Below are 15,219 nucleotides of genomic sequence, written 5' to 3'. Positions count from 1 at the left end.
ATAGAAGTGAGTTTAAGAACAAAGCAGCCTCTTGACTGGTAAGGAGTTACTCGCTGCTGTGAGCAGGATTTTATCATGAACCCAGTGTATGTCAAAGCTAAGATTCTCAAAGAGGTCTGTTTTGAAACACAAGATGTTTCTAAGTGACATGATGCTTTGCAAAGGGAAAGTAGAGTTTTGCTATAGTGAATACAGCACAGTGTGTGGGTAAGCGCATCATAAAGCACAGTGTGCACACAGGGAAGAGCCTCCTTTGAGGTTTACATTCACTTCTTCAAGCCTTATGGAGGAGGTGTTACTTTGCATGTTTACAAACTTTGTGATTAATAGATTTACAACATATGGAAAGAGTGTACCTTGAAGAATTCCTCAATATGTGATAACTGTCAAGGACTAAACGTGGTAACCAACACACACCTGAGAGCTGGGTGTGGAGGTGCACATATCTGAATCCAGCACTGGGAGGTAGAGGTAGAAAATCTTTGTGAGTTTGAGGCCAGCCTGGGCTACACAGTGAAACTTGTCTCAAGAGATCAAACAAATAAACAAAAACCCCATTCACAATACTCATGTTTTTTTTTTTTTTTCTTCAGTACTGGGGATGAATAAAGGGCCTCACACTATGCAAGCAAGGGCTCTACTGCTGAGCAACCCCGGGTCCTAAGTTCCTAGGACAGACATTCTGTGGTGAGAGAGTCCTGAAGCAGAACCCTTCATCAGACAGGCCGCTCAGACCAAAGCACAGGAGAAGGAGCACTCAAGGGGCCTTAGAAGCAGAGCTGGCGGGGACATTCAGAAGCGATATAAATAGAGATCTGATCTGTGCATCTGTCAATCAATCTCTCTCTCTCTCTCTCTCTCTCTCTCTGTCACTACTGCACATAAAGTGAGATGAGAAAGACCGATGAGTCTAAGTCTAATTCCTGCCGTCTCTCCAAGAATGTTCACAGGTTTTTTCTAAAAATACACTGTACAGTATTTTTAGTGTTCTCTTTTTTATGAAGCCAGAAAGTTTCTAGTCTTTTTGCCAAAGACAACAGGAGAAAGTGTTTCTTACAATAACTCTGGACAAAAGGCTAGTGAGAATTTACAGCTGGGGTGAGTTTTTAACATAGAAGTATATTTAGAATGAACTAGAAAACTGAAATAACAACCATTACTTAGAATGCTTACATTTACTTTATTTTTAGAGAACTTTCTTTTTCTTTTAAATCTGAAAGTACGATCAGCTAGAAATAAGTGACCATTGTCTCCCAGGGGCTGCAACCATCAGGAAATGTGTACATGAACCCCAAGGAAGCAATGTCAGGTAAGGCCATACCTAGGGGATGACACCATGCAAGACTGATTCAAGGTCAGTTTAAACTTTAGTTAATGAGGAAACATAGGTGCTATATAAGCCTCAGCGTCATTTCCTGGTAAAATAACGGAAATCAGTCAACAGCCTCCCTCCCCTTCTGGGCTCACCTGCAAGATTCTCTGTAAGATGGACGGGAGGGCGATGAACGCTGCCATGCTGTTTAGAACTTGCATGGTCAAAGACTTCAGAGCTGTTGGAACAAAAATGTTAACACTAAGGCTTTTCTTTTTAGTTAGGGGAAAACAGTCGCCTTACACAGAAACTTACTTAACCAAGGCCAGTTTGGTATCTTAAAAGTGACTGTTGCAGACACTATACATTTCCTGGATAAATTACGTAAGTATCACACATAAAGAAACACACAAGGCAAGATGGAGACTACAGGGGCCTCACTGGGGGGATAACGAGAACGCGTGACTAGGGAAGGTCACTGCCAGAGCAGGTTTTTGCGGACAGAAAGTGGGTTGGTAAGGCGAGGGGGCCTGGTTCCACCTGTGCTTCCGACGGGCTTACCTTCACAGTGCAGATGAGGAGGCGCAGCCGAGCTGGACAGCTTCTGTGGTGCCATCATTGCCTCTAACAGTGGAAACCATAGTGCCTGTGTCACCAGAGGAAACCAAAACATTGGCATAGTGTTAGCAGATGAAATGTACATGTAATGGCAAAAACCACACAGAGACAAAATGTGCATTGGACTGGGAAAAGACAGGAGGTCGCCGTCATCAGCTTTGGGAAGCATAAGGAAGAGGCAGGCTTGTAATACAGCCTTGTATGGAGAGTGTGGGTGCAGACAAGCCTTGGAAGCTTCCTGCTAGGCTCTCATGAGTGACAAAGAAGGGATAAACACCCTCCACAGCCACTGGCCTCCACTTCTATTCTTCAGGTTATCCACAGACTTTCCTACACAAGAGTTAGGCTCTTTTTCCTACCCCGATAAACCTTAAGAGTGAGGGTTAAAACAACCTCATCAACATTACCAACCCCACCAAGAGATAAACAGATTGACCAGTCATTTATTACTTCTATTATGCACTCTATTTAATGCCCTCCATGTATTTTTTCCTTTGTTCTCATAATAACCTTATATCGTGGTATCTTTGCTTGGTTTAAAGAAGTTAAGTGATTTGCCAAAGGCAACACAGTAGCAGCGAGGTAGTAACAACACTGACTCCAGATAGCGGGCTTCTCAGTCTTCACCACAAAGACCAAGCTAGTAAGTCTGGCAGTTCACTGTTAGGTTCATTTATAAACACCTGAACCCAGTATGGAAGAACTTAGTGCTGCAAGCATCCAGGAGACCTGAGGAAGGGTCAGTGAAACAGAGGAGGAGTGCAGTGTCTCACAGCATACCAGCACCTACTGCTCTCAGCAAGCCATCCTGCGCCCCTGAGCCCAAGCATACCAGCGAGCTGACCAGTGAGCCATCCTGTCCCCGAGCTCAGGCAGGGAGCTGTGCTGCCTCTGCTTCCCTCTCCACTTAACTGCTGCTGTCTGCAGATCATCAACCTGGGGCCCTATTTCTTTCAGCCAATGATTTTGTTCCTGTGTTTTTCCCTCAAGTACCTCACCTTCCGTTCATTTTCTTTCTATCTTGTTTTTTGAGACACATCAAGCATTTGTTCATTTTAGGAAACCCTTATTTTTACATGGCATACCTAATTTTTACCTTTGTTTTATATATTTTGTTTGGAAATCTGATTTATAGGGCCTAGAGTGAAATCTGCTTTATAGTGTCCCAGCCTTACTGTAGTTACGCCATATTCAGTGATTATCCCTGGGAGGCTTACTCTGTGTTGTTGTTGTTTTGTTCTTGAAGAGAAATGAAGGAGGAGTATACTGATCTAGAGCAGAGGAGAGACGGGGCCAGGAGGAGTGGAGGTAGGGGAACTGTGGTTGGGATGTAACTATGTAAAGAATAAAGACAAAAATACATGTAAAAATTTGATTTATAAAATTACTTAATCAAGACAATTTTTAAAAATTACCTTTCAAAAAGGTTTATTCGTGCTTTCCAAGTGGCAGATGATGTATGTGTAGATAAAAGCCATGGGATGTATTCATATTAAAAACAGAACAATTATCCTTGTATTAAATATCTACATTAATCTTAAACATATGATAAACACATTTTACTCCTCTCATTCTATAATACTTTTAAGATTTTAAATTGGGTAAGTCTAAAAATTGTCATTAAAATAATGATCCAAAATGTGTCAATTCCATCACCTGAGAAGATGATGACACAGCTTGAATTGCTGCCTCGAGATACATCGGAAACAGCTTTGTTTTTAGAGAACTACACGATGGCATCATTATTAAGTGCAATCATGGGGCATGAGACAGCAGCATACAGAACAATATGCAGAGGTGGGGTGCTCAACACATAGAACAGATGTGCAGAGGTGGGGTGCTCAGCACATAGAACAGATGTGCAGAGGTGGGGTGCTCAGCCTCCCTGGAGAAGGACTGCCCATCCAATTCCCTAAGGTAGCTTCAAGGAAACGCTCCCTGCACAGCACTGCATTCCTGGTAGGCTTTCACCAGGGAGACAGTCTGGGCAGCCTATTACCAAGCTCTCTGATGGTTCAAACCTTCCAGTTGCTTCACTGGCTACAGCAGTAGTTCTTACTGTCATTGTCTTCAATGTGAAACAAAGAGAAACAAAGTAAACTTCCATTCAAACTCCCCCAAACTGAAGGATGTCACAAGCCCCTACCTACATCTGAGGCAGGATTAAAGCTGTTGTCTTCTGGAGGAAAAAAAGTAGTTGGTTTTATTTAAGGGTCTAGTCCCACAGGAGCATTAATGTATGGCTCAAACAAACTGGGCTCGGTGGATTAGGAAAAAGGGGAAGGATACAAAGTTGGGAGTGAACAGGGAGGTCAGAAAACATCTGAGGGAGTCGGGGTGGGGGGCAAAATATGATCAAAATACATTAAATGAAGTTATCAAAGCATAAAAGCAAAACGCCCTAAACCTAATGATCTTCATAAAAATAAATTTATAGAAAGATGAGCATTTGAATATGTTGCTGTTGTTGTGAAAGTTGGTCAGAAATGAGGCAGATTAGGTTCTTCATGTAGCCCTTGGTTGCCATGAGGTTTCAAAAGTCTACACCAGGCCCAGTCTCTCTTGCTGCTGCCCTTGGTCAGGATGCAGGACTCTCAACTACTTCTCCAGCACTACGTCTTCCTGTGTGCTGCCATGCTCCCCACCATGACGAAAATGCATGAGACCTCTGAACTGTAAGCCAGCCCCACTAAATGCTTTGCTTTACAAGAGTTGTCTTTTCATAGCGCCAACTACAGCAGAAGAAGCAATTTTCTCTAAGAACACTATCTGACCATTCTCCAGTGAAGACCACGCATCTGAGGGTATTTGGGCAGCAAAATTGGTCTTGAACGGTTAAAAAACCAGGAGAGGCAAAATTGGGTGGGAAGATATGGCAGGAGGGTGCGTGAATATAACTAACACAGACTATATAAAATCTCTTGAAAAACTAACTTTAAAAATCTGTAAGATACACTGCTTGAGTTATGGTCTCCCTGCTATTCTTCAGAAGATATGGTACACTGCTTTGAGTCTATCTGCAACCGCCTACCATATCTTCTGAAGAATAGCAGATAGATCATAATTCAAGGCAGTGTACCGTATAGACCATGACATGTTTCAAGGCACAGGCCAAGAAGATTCTGTACTTTTCCACCACCTCACCCCTCTTACCCCCTCCCCTTGTAAAACATGCTATAAAAAAGCATTTCATGTTCAAAAAAAATTAAAGAAAAAAAAAAGAAAAAAAAGTAACAAAAAAAATCTGTAAGATATAAAGTACATAGGAATGTGCCCTTTACAAAAATACAGTGACAAAGATCAATCCCAGTATGTCCCAGTAACAGAGATTCAGAAGTAAGATTTAGTGGTACGTTTCCAATTAGTATAAGGTTCACAAGATGTTTTGTAATCGCCTCTTGCTTTCAAAATTACTTATGACTGAGTCAGTGCAAACTGAATATTGGAAGATCGGACTGCAGAATGTGGAAAAAAAATCGTGGAACTAAAAGATGAACAAACAAAATGGGGAGCTCTGGGTGGAGGAAATGGTGTGAGGTTCTAATGTCTTGAGTACTAAATAGAGAAGGCTCTTGCATCAGGACATAAGAGTGGCTGCTTTGAGTTCAGGTGTCACGCCCACCGTTCAGTCATGGTTGGTCCCCAATCTACAGGTTCAAAATTAAAACTGCTTTGTTTTCAAAACTGTGCCCCAATATAATCAACTAACTAAATGATGAATAAAAACAAAGACTCAGGAATAGAAAAACTATGGAATGAGTTTGCATGACTTCCTCAATGGCACAGCATCACAGGATCTAAAACTCAGCTGTAACAATGAGCATAGAACATAATCCTAACCTAGTGCAGTTACCCAGATCTTTTGATGTTGGTTTATTGTGAGCTAATAAGTTAAAAAAATTTATATGCAGTTTGGAAATTCCTTAGCTCCTAGAAAAGATGGAACACAGTATTTTTAAGAGAAAGTATCCTTTAGTTCATTTTTTCCCAAAACTTATCAGCTTGAGCAGACAAATACATCCAGGGTGATATTCCTCAAATGGTGTCGATGGCTATCTCTGGGTTATCATATGACTCTATTGCAATACTATTCTTAAATCTCTCTGTGAACTTTCTATACTGTATGGCTTTCCTTTCTTTCTTGTGTGTATGATCTGTGGTATGTATGTTTGCATGAGTATGTGTGTGCATGCATGTGTGTTTGCATATGTATGGGTATGTGTGCATGCATGTGTGTGGCTATGTGTGCATTCATGTGTATGAGTATGTGTGCCTGCACGTGCTCAGTCAAACCCACAGTGTATAAAAGGCTAGTCCTCCAGAAGTCACCACACCCAGCTAGGATTTACATGGACTCTGGGGGTCTGAACTCCCTCTTGCTCATGGCAAGTACTTTAACTGCTGCATCAGCTCCCGGTCTGCATTACTACACGATTTTTAAAAATGTATTTGTATCATTTTATCAAAAAGTTTTTAAAGTACATCTATGTGTAAATACGTTTCTCATGCATACTTTTTACAGTCCCTGACAAAAACATAATGAATTATAAAATTAAGAAAACAGCAAACATACCGAAGATGTACTTTTTACTTTAATATATATAGTAATATATATGAAAAAAATTAAACTTAGTTTCCCATTCAGAACTGTAGGATGTGGAAATTAGGCCCTGCTCTAACACGAAGCCAGAGTCAGGAGTTCTGAAGGAGAGCACAGAGAGTGGGGCTGTCTCTGAACCTCCACCAACGTTGCTTCTGGAGCCACCAAGGAACTCAGCAGCTGTGCATCCGAAGCCGCTTGTAGCTGCTAGCTCACTGCTGTAAGTACCACCTGCACCCGATGCCCAGCCGGACCTCCCCTGGGCCTATGCTTTCAGTTTACTCAATCCACTGTTCGCAGCACAGCTCCCTAACCTTGGCTACCACTAGAATCAGTACAGCATTAGGACATACTGATGGCTGGGTCAGTTAATTATATGGCATTAGGACATACTGATGGCTGGGTCAGTTAACTATATGGAGTACAGCACAAGGAATGACTATGTCAAAGCCTCCAGGCCACTCCATGCAGCCAAGGCTGAGGATTACCATATTACATCTGCTCTTTCCCCTCTGCTGCACTCTGGGTACCTGCAGGGCTTAGCTCTCACTCTCACCCACTGTGGGCAGAAGAGATGACAGCTGACTACAAGGACATGGTTCCACCACCCGGCTCAAACAGAAACTCCACCCACCGCACAGACACAACAGGTGCCCAGCGTTCCCACACCTAACACTCTACAGCTCAATCTATGGACATGAGGCCTCTGTGGAAGGAAAGAAGGCAGATACTCCTGATAGGAGCACCAAGAGCCTTCAAGTCCTGGGAACACCAGCCGGAAGCCAAACCCCACATCACAAAGAGTGATTAAAGCCCAGAAGAATTAACTTCAGGTGTCTAGGAGGGCAGTGGAAACAGAATTGACTCCCAGTGTCCACACAGAACAAGTTTTTAAAAGGCTATGCATATATCAGCCTACCTACCTCTCGCTGCTGCTGATTCAAATTCTGTGAATTTCTCTGGCAAAGAGCAATTGTCTCTACCATGGTATCTTCAACACCTTTCAGCAGTATGTCCTCCTTTGTATCTAGATTCGGAAAGAGGATAAATGTCATTTAAAGATATGCTATGATTGCCTCAGAGCCTCTGTGAAAAACCACACTCCATCCTCTGTGTGTGTGTGTGTGTGCGCGCGCGTGTGTGTGCGAGTGCATGTGGTTTTAGATGGTTCATCATTATTAATTCAACTGAATTCAGAATCACCATGGAAACATACCTCTCTGTGTGTGTTCCAAAAAGTTTTAACCAAAGAGTTGGGAGACACACCCTGAATATGAGTATCACTACCCCAAGGGCTCAAGTCCAGACAACAAGTGGGGGAGGAGGAAGAGGAGGAGGAGGAGGAGGAAGAGGAGGAAGAGGAAGAAGAGGAGGAAGAGGAGGAAGAGAAAGAAGAGGAGGAAGAAGCGGAGGCGGAGGCAGTGGTAGCTGTTACAGGCTGGCTGTGGTCAGTGACCTCTCTCTTCCTCTGGCTCCTGCCACCACAGCTGTAGCTGATCTTGCCCCACACCCTCCCCACTCTGAAGGACTGCACCCACAAACTAGGAGCTAAAGAAAGGTTCCTTCCTCAGTCACTTTGTTCAACTATCTTGTCACAGCTTAAGAAAGGTAACTAGTACCCATGCCAAACCCAACTTATTTTACTTATCTCAAAATGGCTTCCCCCTTAACTTCTAGAGGGAACTAAAGCCTCATCCTCTCCAGCTGTCTGGCTCCTGAGTCTGCCCCCGGTTCATTCACTCTATCTGCACACCTGCTGTGCCTCCACCTGTCCCCTGATGGAGAACTGGCTCTTCACTGAATTTCTGACTGCCAAACCCTGCCTTTCTGTTCTTTCAAATAAGTCTACTCAAATCCCCTCTCCACAGAAAGCACTAAAGACCCCTAAGCCTTAACAACGGAGTAACTGAGGAGACACGGGCTCATCTCTGTGCTCTTTCCGAGGTTACTGGCTGGCCACGCATTCCCATGCCAGGCCCCGAGCTCCTTCCAGGCTCTGTGTGCACTTTTATAATGTCTTCCATTACACACACTAACTCCTGAGTCACTAGTCTGAGCTTTCTCAATGCCCTTGCTATTCCCATGGCACCTCTGACACACTCTGTTCAACATGGAGTACAAGTTTATCTCCTGTGTCTCCTTCATGGGACTAAGGCTTCAGAGGAGGGAGGTCTGTAGTTTTGTCAGCTGTGTGCAAGCTGTGAAGACTAAACACAGTGTCGCAGGCACACCGTCAGCAGTGAATCTGAAGCCAGGATGTTGCTACTGGACTGGCTATGAGAATATGAACTGGCTTCTGGGATGTGTCACTGACAAATTCCCACAGCAAGTAGGAAACACCCTTCTTCATTTCCCTTAGCCATTCATAATTATTCTTGTAACACTAAATTTAAGAAAAACATCACGAAATGCACCAAATACAACAAAATCAAATTGATTAAAGATACTGACAATTCAATAGTAATAATTAAATGTCTAGTTTGAGCATCAATAACAAAAGTAAATCAAGTATTTCCATAGGTTCTAAAAAGTCATAGTGTAATATAAGGTGGCCAAGATACAACACAAACTGTGTTGCCTAGGACCTCAGCATCAAAAAATGTGGGCCAATTATCTAGAAATGTTGAATAAAAGAGTACTAGAGGAATGTGTGTGGGAAAGGGTTCAAGAGACATGTTGTAAGAGGTGAGACAAGATAAAACTCACCTAGGAAGGAATCCCTGACTTTATGGCAAGATTGAGTAAACTGTCAATTAATATAAAAGCAAATACCTGACTAAAAACAGATAGAGGAGAAGAGAAAAGATACTTAAACGGTCAAAACAAGTACATCAAACGACGTCCAGCAGATCAGAACCACCTGATGCCAGACAGCACCGGTGGGAGAGAGAAGGGAGGTGAGAACATAGGAGAGGAAATGCTAAGGGAGAGGCGGGTAGAGTGGAAGGGGCCCCTGAACCCCACCATGATGGAGAAGGGGAGGCAGTGGAGGACACAGGGGCAAGGATGAAAGCTTCAATGAGACCATGGTGCAACCAGCCCCACACTGCTGAGGAGGTGGGCTGTGCAGGGACTGTGGAGAACCTTAAAACCAGCGTTAGAGCGCCAGCCTGGTACACATGGTCGAGGCTCTCCATCCATGTCCCAGAACAGAGTAAGTTTTAAATTACTAATTTATCCAGTAATTCTACTTTTGTTCTTAAACCCAAAAGAAAGCAAGAACCCCCAAAGTGTCTGCATGCCAAGGATGCTCATAGCATCACTGTTCAGCAGACCAGAGGTGGGACAGCCCATGTGTCTGTTAAAATGTAAATAGCTCTAGAAGACCGTCTGACATGTTCTAACATCTAAGAACCATAAGGAAGGTATACTAGGGGAAATAACTCGACCATAAATTCAAACAGTAGGATTTCACTCTTATGAGTCAACCAAATTCAGAAATTCTAGAACTAGAAGGCAGAACAGAAGGTAGGGGGTGGGGGATGTGGGGACCACAACGCCCTATCTAGGGAGATAAGAAAACTGAACCTAGATGGCGGTGAAATATGTACTGCAGCATAGTAATAGTAATTGTTGTCGGTACACTTTGTAGCTTTTTCTTATTTTACAATAATTTTTAAAAATTAAAAAAATGTCAATGAATATAACAAATCATCTCTGTGTCAAAGTCACTCAAGATTCCAAAAGGTTAAGGTTCACTGCTTGAGGCTACAGTTCACCAGCAGCTCTGATCTGCTGCTGTTTGGCACAGTAGGGCAGTCAGAGGCACCACACTCCCCTGCCTGGCTGCCCTTATCCCACTACAGTGCATGTGACTTTCAAGCATCCTTGAAAACCAGTAAAACTTCACTCTACATTAGAGCAGATAAAGAGTACATGTAAAAATGACTTGGTGTAGTTATTACTAAGTTAAGGCAGTATATTATATAACATTTCATGTGAGAACTTACTTTCATCCTGCCGTGTCATCTCTTGCAGCCTGCTCTGCAGTCTCTAGGAGGCAAAAACACAGGGGTGAGAAAACACTTTGTATTTCTACCTGCCACGTAGCTGAACTAACGAACTTTAGAGGTAAAGCCCCAAGAAACAGCTGTGAGATGGCTCAGTTCCTGCACGGAGCCTCAATGACCTGAGTTACATCCCTGGGCCCCCCATGGTGGAAGGAGGAAGGATTTCTGCAGCTTGTCCTCGGACCGCCACACGCACACTGTGCTTGCTTGTGCCCACACAGATATACATATAAGTAAGGAAGTGAACATATAAAATGTTCCTTTGCTGCCATTCGGCAGGGACTCCTCCTTGTCCCTAAGGCTCACAGTGTGGGAATGGCTGCAGGGAATCAGGTGTCAGCAGCTCTGCCCACACATGGGCCTCTCTGTGCCACTACAACAAAGTCATCACTGATGTCTTTTAGAGCAGTACTGAGGGCTAAGGTTTACCCATGTTTTGGATGAGGGTATGAAATTCTTACCAGGTCATAAGAAAAACAGGTGCACTGGGCAGGTACTAACAAAAGGTCATGCCAGGCCTACCTTTAGGGCACAAGGCATAGGCTATACACAGCCTTGCATCTGAATGTTCTCTAACCTCCAGTTGTTCTGTGGAGCCTTTTCATGTATGTAAATTTTGACTTTAAAATTGTGCCATAAATAAATATGGTGCTGTGCTCAGTGAGCCCCATAGTTAAATACTTCTGTCTGCAGCTCACCTCAAAACCCAAGAGACAAATACAGACTGAGGAGTGAGAGGGACAGTGAGCACAGTCATACGCTACCTCCAGCAGCAGCAGGAAGGCACCGTGAACATCCCCCTTCTTCTCCAACAGACGCGCAGTGACTTCATGGAGCTGATACTTTTGTGTAATCTAGGAAAAACAGGAAGGGCTTCTGTAAGTTTGGGTTACAGAGTACAGAGAGCACAGAACTGACCTCTAGGCCAGTCCTTAGTGAACCCGGGTCTTTGCGGAATGCTACTACCATACAGTGCGCTCTGTTCAGCCTGCCTAATCTGGCAGTTACATTTTGAAAAGATCCATTCGGTTGTTACTTGATTTTTTCAAATTAATCACACATTTGAATGAGGCTCATCCACTCAAGAAAAGCCAATACACATAAACAAATACACATAACAATACACATAACTACACATAAACAAACAACAATGACAAAAAGTAGAGAGTGTCAGCTATAATTCTACATAAAGCATTTAGAATAAAATGACTGAAATGAGTACATATTAACTTATGGGGTTTTAGTAAAAATTAATAAAATACCTAAGTCAATAAAAATATTAAGTATGTCCAGAAATACAAGAAGAATGTACAGAAAACAAAAGCAAGCAAAACTGGAGAAATACTGAGGTTTCCGTATGAAGGGCAATGAATGGACTTATAGATCGGCTTGGTTTCTTCTTCCACTGCTGTGATAAAATACCCAACAGAAGCAGCTTCAGGGAAAGGGTTCACATGGGCTCAAAGCTCAGAGACACAGTCCCCAGGGTGAAGAGACAGCAGCAGTCTGAAAGCTGCTGATGGTATCTTATCCACTAGAAGGATGGCCTGCAGTGCAAGGCTCACTTTCCAGGACAGCTTGCCAGTGCAAGGCTCACTCTCTTTACACACTCCAGGATGAGTTGTCCTGAACAGATAGTTCTTTCTAAAGTCAACTAACCTAATCAAGGAAATCCTCACAGGTGCCCAGAGGCTAAAGCGCTCCTCATAGGTGTGCCTACAGACTTATTTCCCAGGTGATTTGAAATCCAGCAAAATTACAATTAATACTGACCATCACACAGATCAACAATGAAAACTGTGAACATCTCAATAAATGCAGAAAATCATTTGGTGAAATGATTTGGTAAAACCCAACACCCTTTCATAGCCAACCAACCAACGTGAACAGAACTTTCTTAAGAGAATATCTAAAACACCATATTTACTGCAAAGTATCTGCCATGTCCCTCCCCTTCAATCAGAAGCAGGATGGAAAGCACACCAACACGGCTTCTGTTGTACTGTAGAAGTGCAGTGTTCTAGAGCACCTAGATGTCTAAGAACAAGGTGTAAGACTGGGCTGTAAAAAACCCAAACTGTTACTATTCTTAGAAAGAACTACTGTCATAAAATACATTAAAAAAATTGAATTGAAAAAGACTTTGGTTGGTTGCTAAGTAGAAAGTAACTTAAATAATCTCTCATATTTTAATGTCACAGTAGCAAACAAGAAGTATGTCCTTAGAGAGCCAGGGCATGGTGGTGCACACCTTTATGATCACAGCACTCTGGAGACAGGCAGAATCTCTGTGACTCCAAGACCAGCCTGTTCTACATATTGAGTTCCAGGCTAGCCAGGGCTACACAGTGAGACTCATCTTAACAAAACAAAACAAGCCTTATAGGAATATTATATAAAAGACAGAGAGTCATTTTTAAAAGGCAAATTTCTGAATGCGAAGAATCAATATAACACAGCTGTCCATTCTCTCTCATTGATGAGACTCAATGCACTTTACAATTAAAGCTCCAGAAGTTTTTTTTTTTAAAGACTTATTTATTTAATTTATGTATATGGGTACACTGTCACTGTTTTCAGACACACCAGAAGAGGGCATAAGATCCCTTTACAGATGGTTGTGAGCCACACCATGTGGTTGCTGGGAATTGAACTCAGGACCTTTGGAAGAGCAGTCAGTGCTCTTAACCACTGAGCCATCTCTCCAGCCCCGCTCCAGAAGTTTTTAAAGAAACTTGGTATTCTGATTCCCTGAGTAACACAGAGCTGGTAGAGATGGGAAGCTATTGGAGTCTTATCAAGAAAGGGAGAAGACAAGGTTTTCCCCACATAATAAGCCTTCCTGTAAAGCTGCATGGACGAAAATATGTGGTGGGCATATAGGGAAAGACAACCAAAGGAAAGAAGAAATGCACAAACAGATCGCATGTATAGAGTTATGGTGTTCAGTCAGTGAAAACGGTGTGCTGGATAGTTTTATGACAACTTGATACAAGCTGGAGTCATTGAGAGGAGTGAATCATAAGTTTCAGCTGTAGGCAAACCCATGGGGCATTTTTTGAGTTAGTGATTGATGGTGGAGGGCCCATCCCATTGTGGGTGGTGCCATCCATCAGTTGGTGGTCCTAGTCTATAAGAAAGCAGGCTGAGCAAGCAGCATCCCTCCATGGCCTCTGCATTAGCTTCTGCCTCCAGGTTCCTGTTCTGTTTGCGGTCCTGACCTGACTTCAGTGACAAAAACTCCTTCCAGAGTTCCTTTGGTCATGGTGTTTCATCACAGTAATAGTAACGCTAACTCAGAGAGTCAGGAAGATGGTTCAATGGTAAAAGTGCTGCCTGAAAGCTGATGACCCAAGTTCAATCCCTAGATCCCACAGCAGAAGGAGAGAAGCAACTCCTGACATCTCCATGTGCACTGCAGCACATCAGTGTGTGTATGTACATACATATATATAAATATGTGAATATGTGTGTACATAAACATACATATACACACATATATACAAACACATATATGATGGTAATAAATAATCATTTTTCATAACCAGTGAGGAAAAGATGATAAAATATCATAAATACCAGCCATTTAGCATCATGCTAAATGGAGGAAGAGATAAGCCTTTCTCTTAATCAATCTACAGATGGATTAAAGCCCAAAATATAAGATGCTGAACTACAGAGTTAGAAGGGAAACCTTTTGTATCATTAAAACAGGAATGCAAATAACAAACACACAAGCTTAAACTTTTGAAGAGTGATAAATCAAAACAGAAGCAAAAGCTGTGTTAAAGATGCACCAAAGCAGAATGAGGAAGCACTGCTATCACACAGTTGGCGAAGAACAAGGGCTGCAGTAATCAGACAGCACTTCTAGAAGTCAGTGACAGAGCTAAACATTGCAGGGTGGAGGGGTGCTGATGTGGATGAATATCAACCATCATACCATCAAATGAAACATATTAAATATATTAAGTGAAAATGTTTTTTGATTGGTTAAAAAAATTAGGAATCCTCAAAGCTATAGGGAAATTGTGTGTATGCGCGCGTGTGTGTGTGTACACATACATATACATACATACACACACACACACACAATTGATGAGAACAGAAACACACAGGAATACTGGGCGCATGAGAACAGAAGCAGTCAGGACTACTCCAAACATTAGCACCAAGTTATCTAGCAGGCATGGCCAACCTGAGGTGCACAGGCCATGTGTGTCCCAGGTCACCTATAAGTGTAGCTCAGCACATATTTAGAAGTCATGTAATGTCAAAGGCTAGGCCACGCCTGGGGCAAGTCCATTTCAGCAGGAAGACATATAGGCATATGAACGTATGGACAAGAATGCACACCTGCAGCTCTGATAACAACAGCAAAGAATCCCAGAAGCCACTAAACACTTTTCAGGAAAGAAAAAAAAAAAAGCAAATGGATACATTTCCTTTGGTAGACAACTCTCATATCATTAAGATGGATCAGGCAGACTTGCAAACATAGGATCAGCTAATTAAAAACTAGCAAGAGTAACTGGCAATAGGACATGAGCCTTCTGACACCATTAATAAAATGCTAAGGCATATAAAACTACTGGCTATTTTAAAAGCATGAGCCATGGGTTGAAAGGCAAACACCACATCAAACATTTGGTTGATGGTGACGGAAAAGGGAGGGAAGA

General features: G+C 42.6%; 1 protein-coding gene across 7 annotated transcripts in view; it reads right to left on the bottom strand.

Annotated features, from left to right (window-relative positions):
- Positions 1-15,219, bottom strand: part of Vps8 (VPS8 subunit of CORVET complex) — a 223,185-nt gene that overhangs the window by 67,818 nt on the left and 140,148 nt on the right. For all 7 annotated transcript variants that reach the window (XM_028781270.1, XM_028781266.1, XM_028781267.1 and 4 more), the window contains 5 exons: positions 11,305-11,394; positions 10,481-10,523; positions 7,454-7,557; positions 1,874-1,958; positions 1,468-1,550 (listed from right to left, as the gene is read on the bottom strand). In XM_028781270.1, coding sequence (XP_028637103.1) covers positions 1,468-1,550; positions 1,874-1,958; positions 7,454-7,557; positions 10,481-10,523; positions 11,305-11,394 — 405 coding nt within the window. The remainder of the gene's footprint in view (positions 1-1,467; positions 1,551-1,873; positions 1,959-7,453; positions 7,558-10,480; positions 10,524-11,304; positions 11,395-15,219) is intronic.

This window comes from Grammomys surdaster, unplaced genomic scaffold (genome assembly GCF_004785775.1).
Source record: "Grammomys surdaster isolate TR1022 unplaced genomic scaffold, NIH_TR_1.0 382, whole genome shotgun sequence".
In the NCBI taxonomy this organism is placed as follows: Eukaryota; Metazoa; Chordata; class Mammalia; order Rodentia; family Muridae; genus Grammomys; species Grammomys surdaster.
The sequence above is the reverse complement of the archived record's forward strand: the minus strand, read 5'-3'. Positions and strand labels throughout refer to the sequence as shown.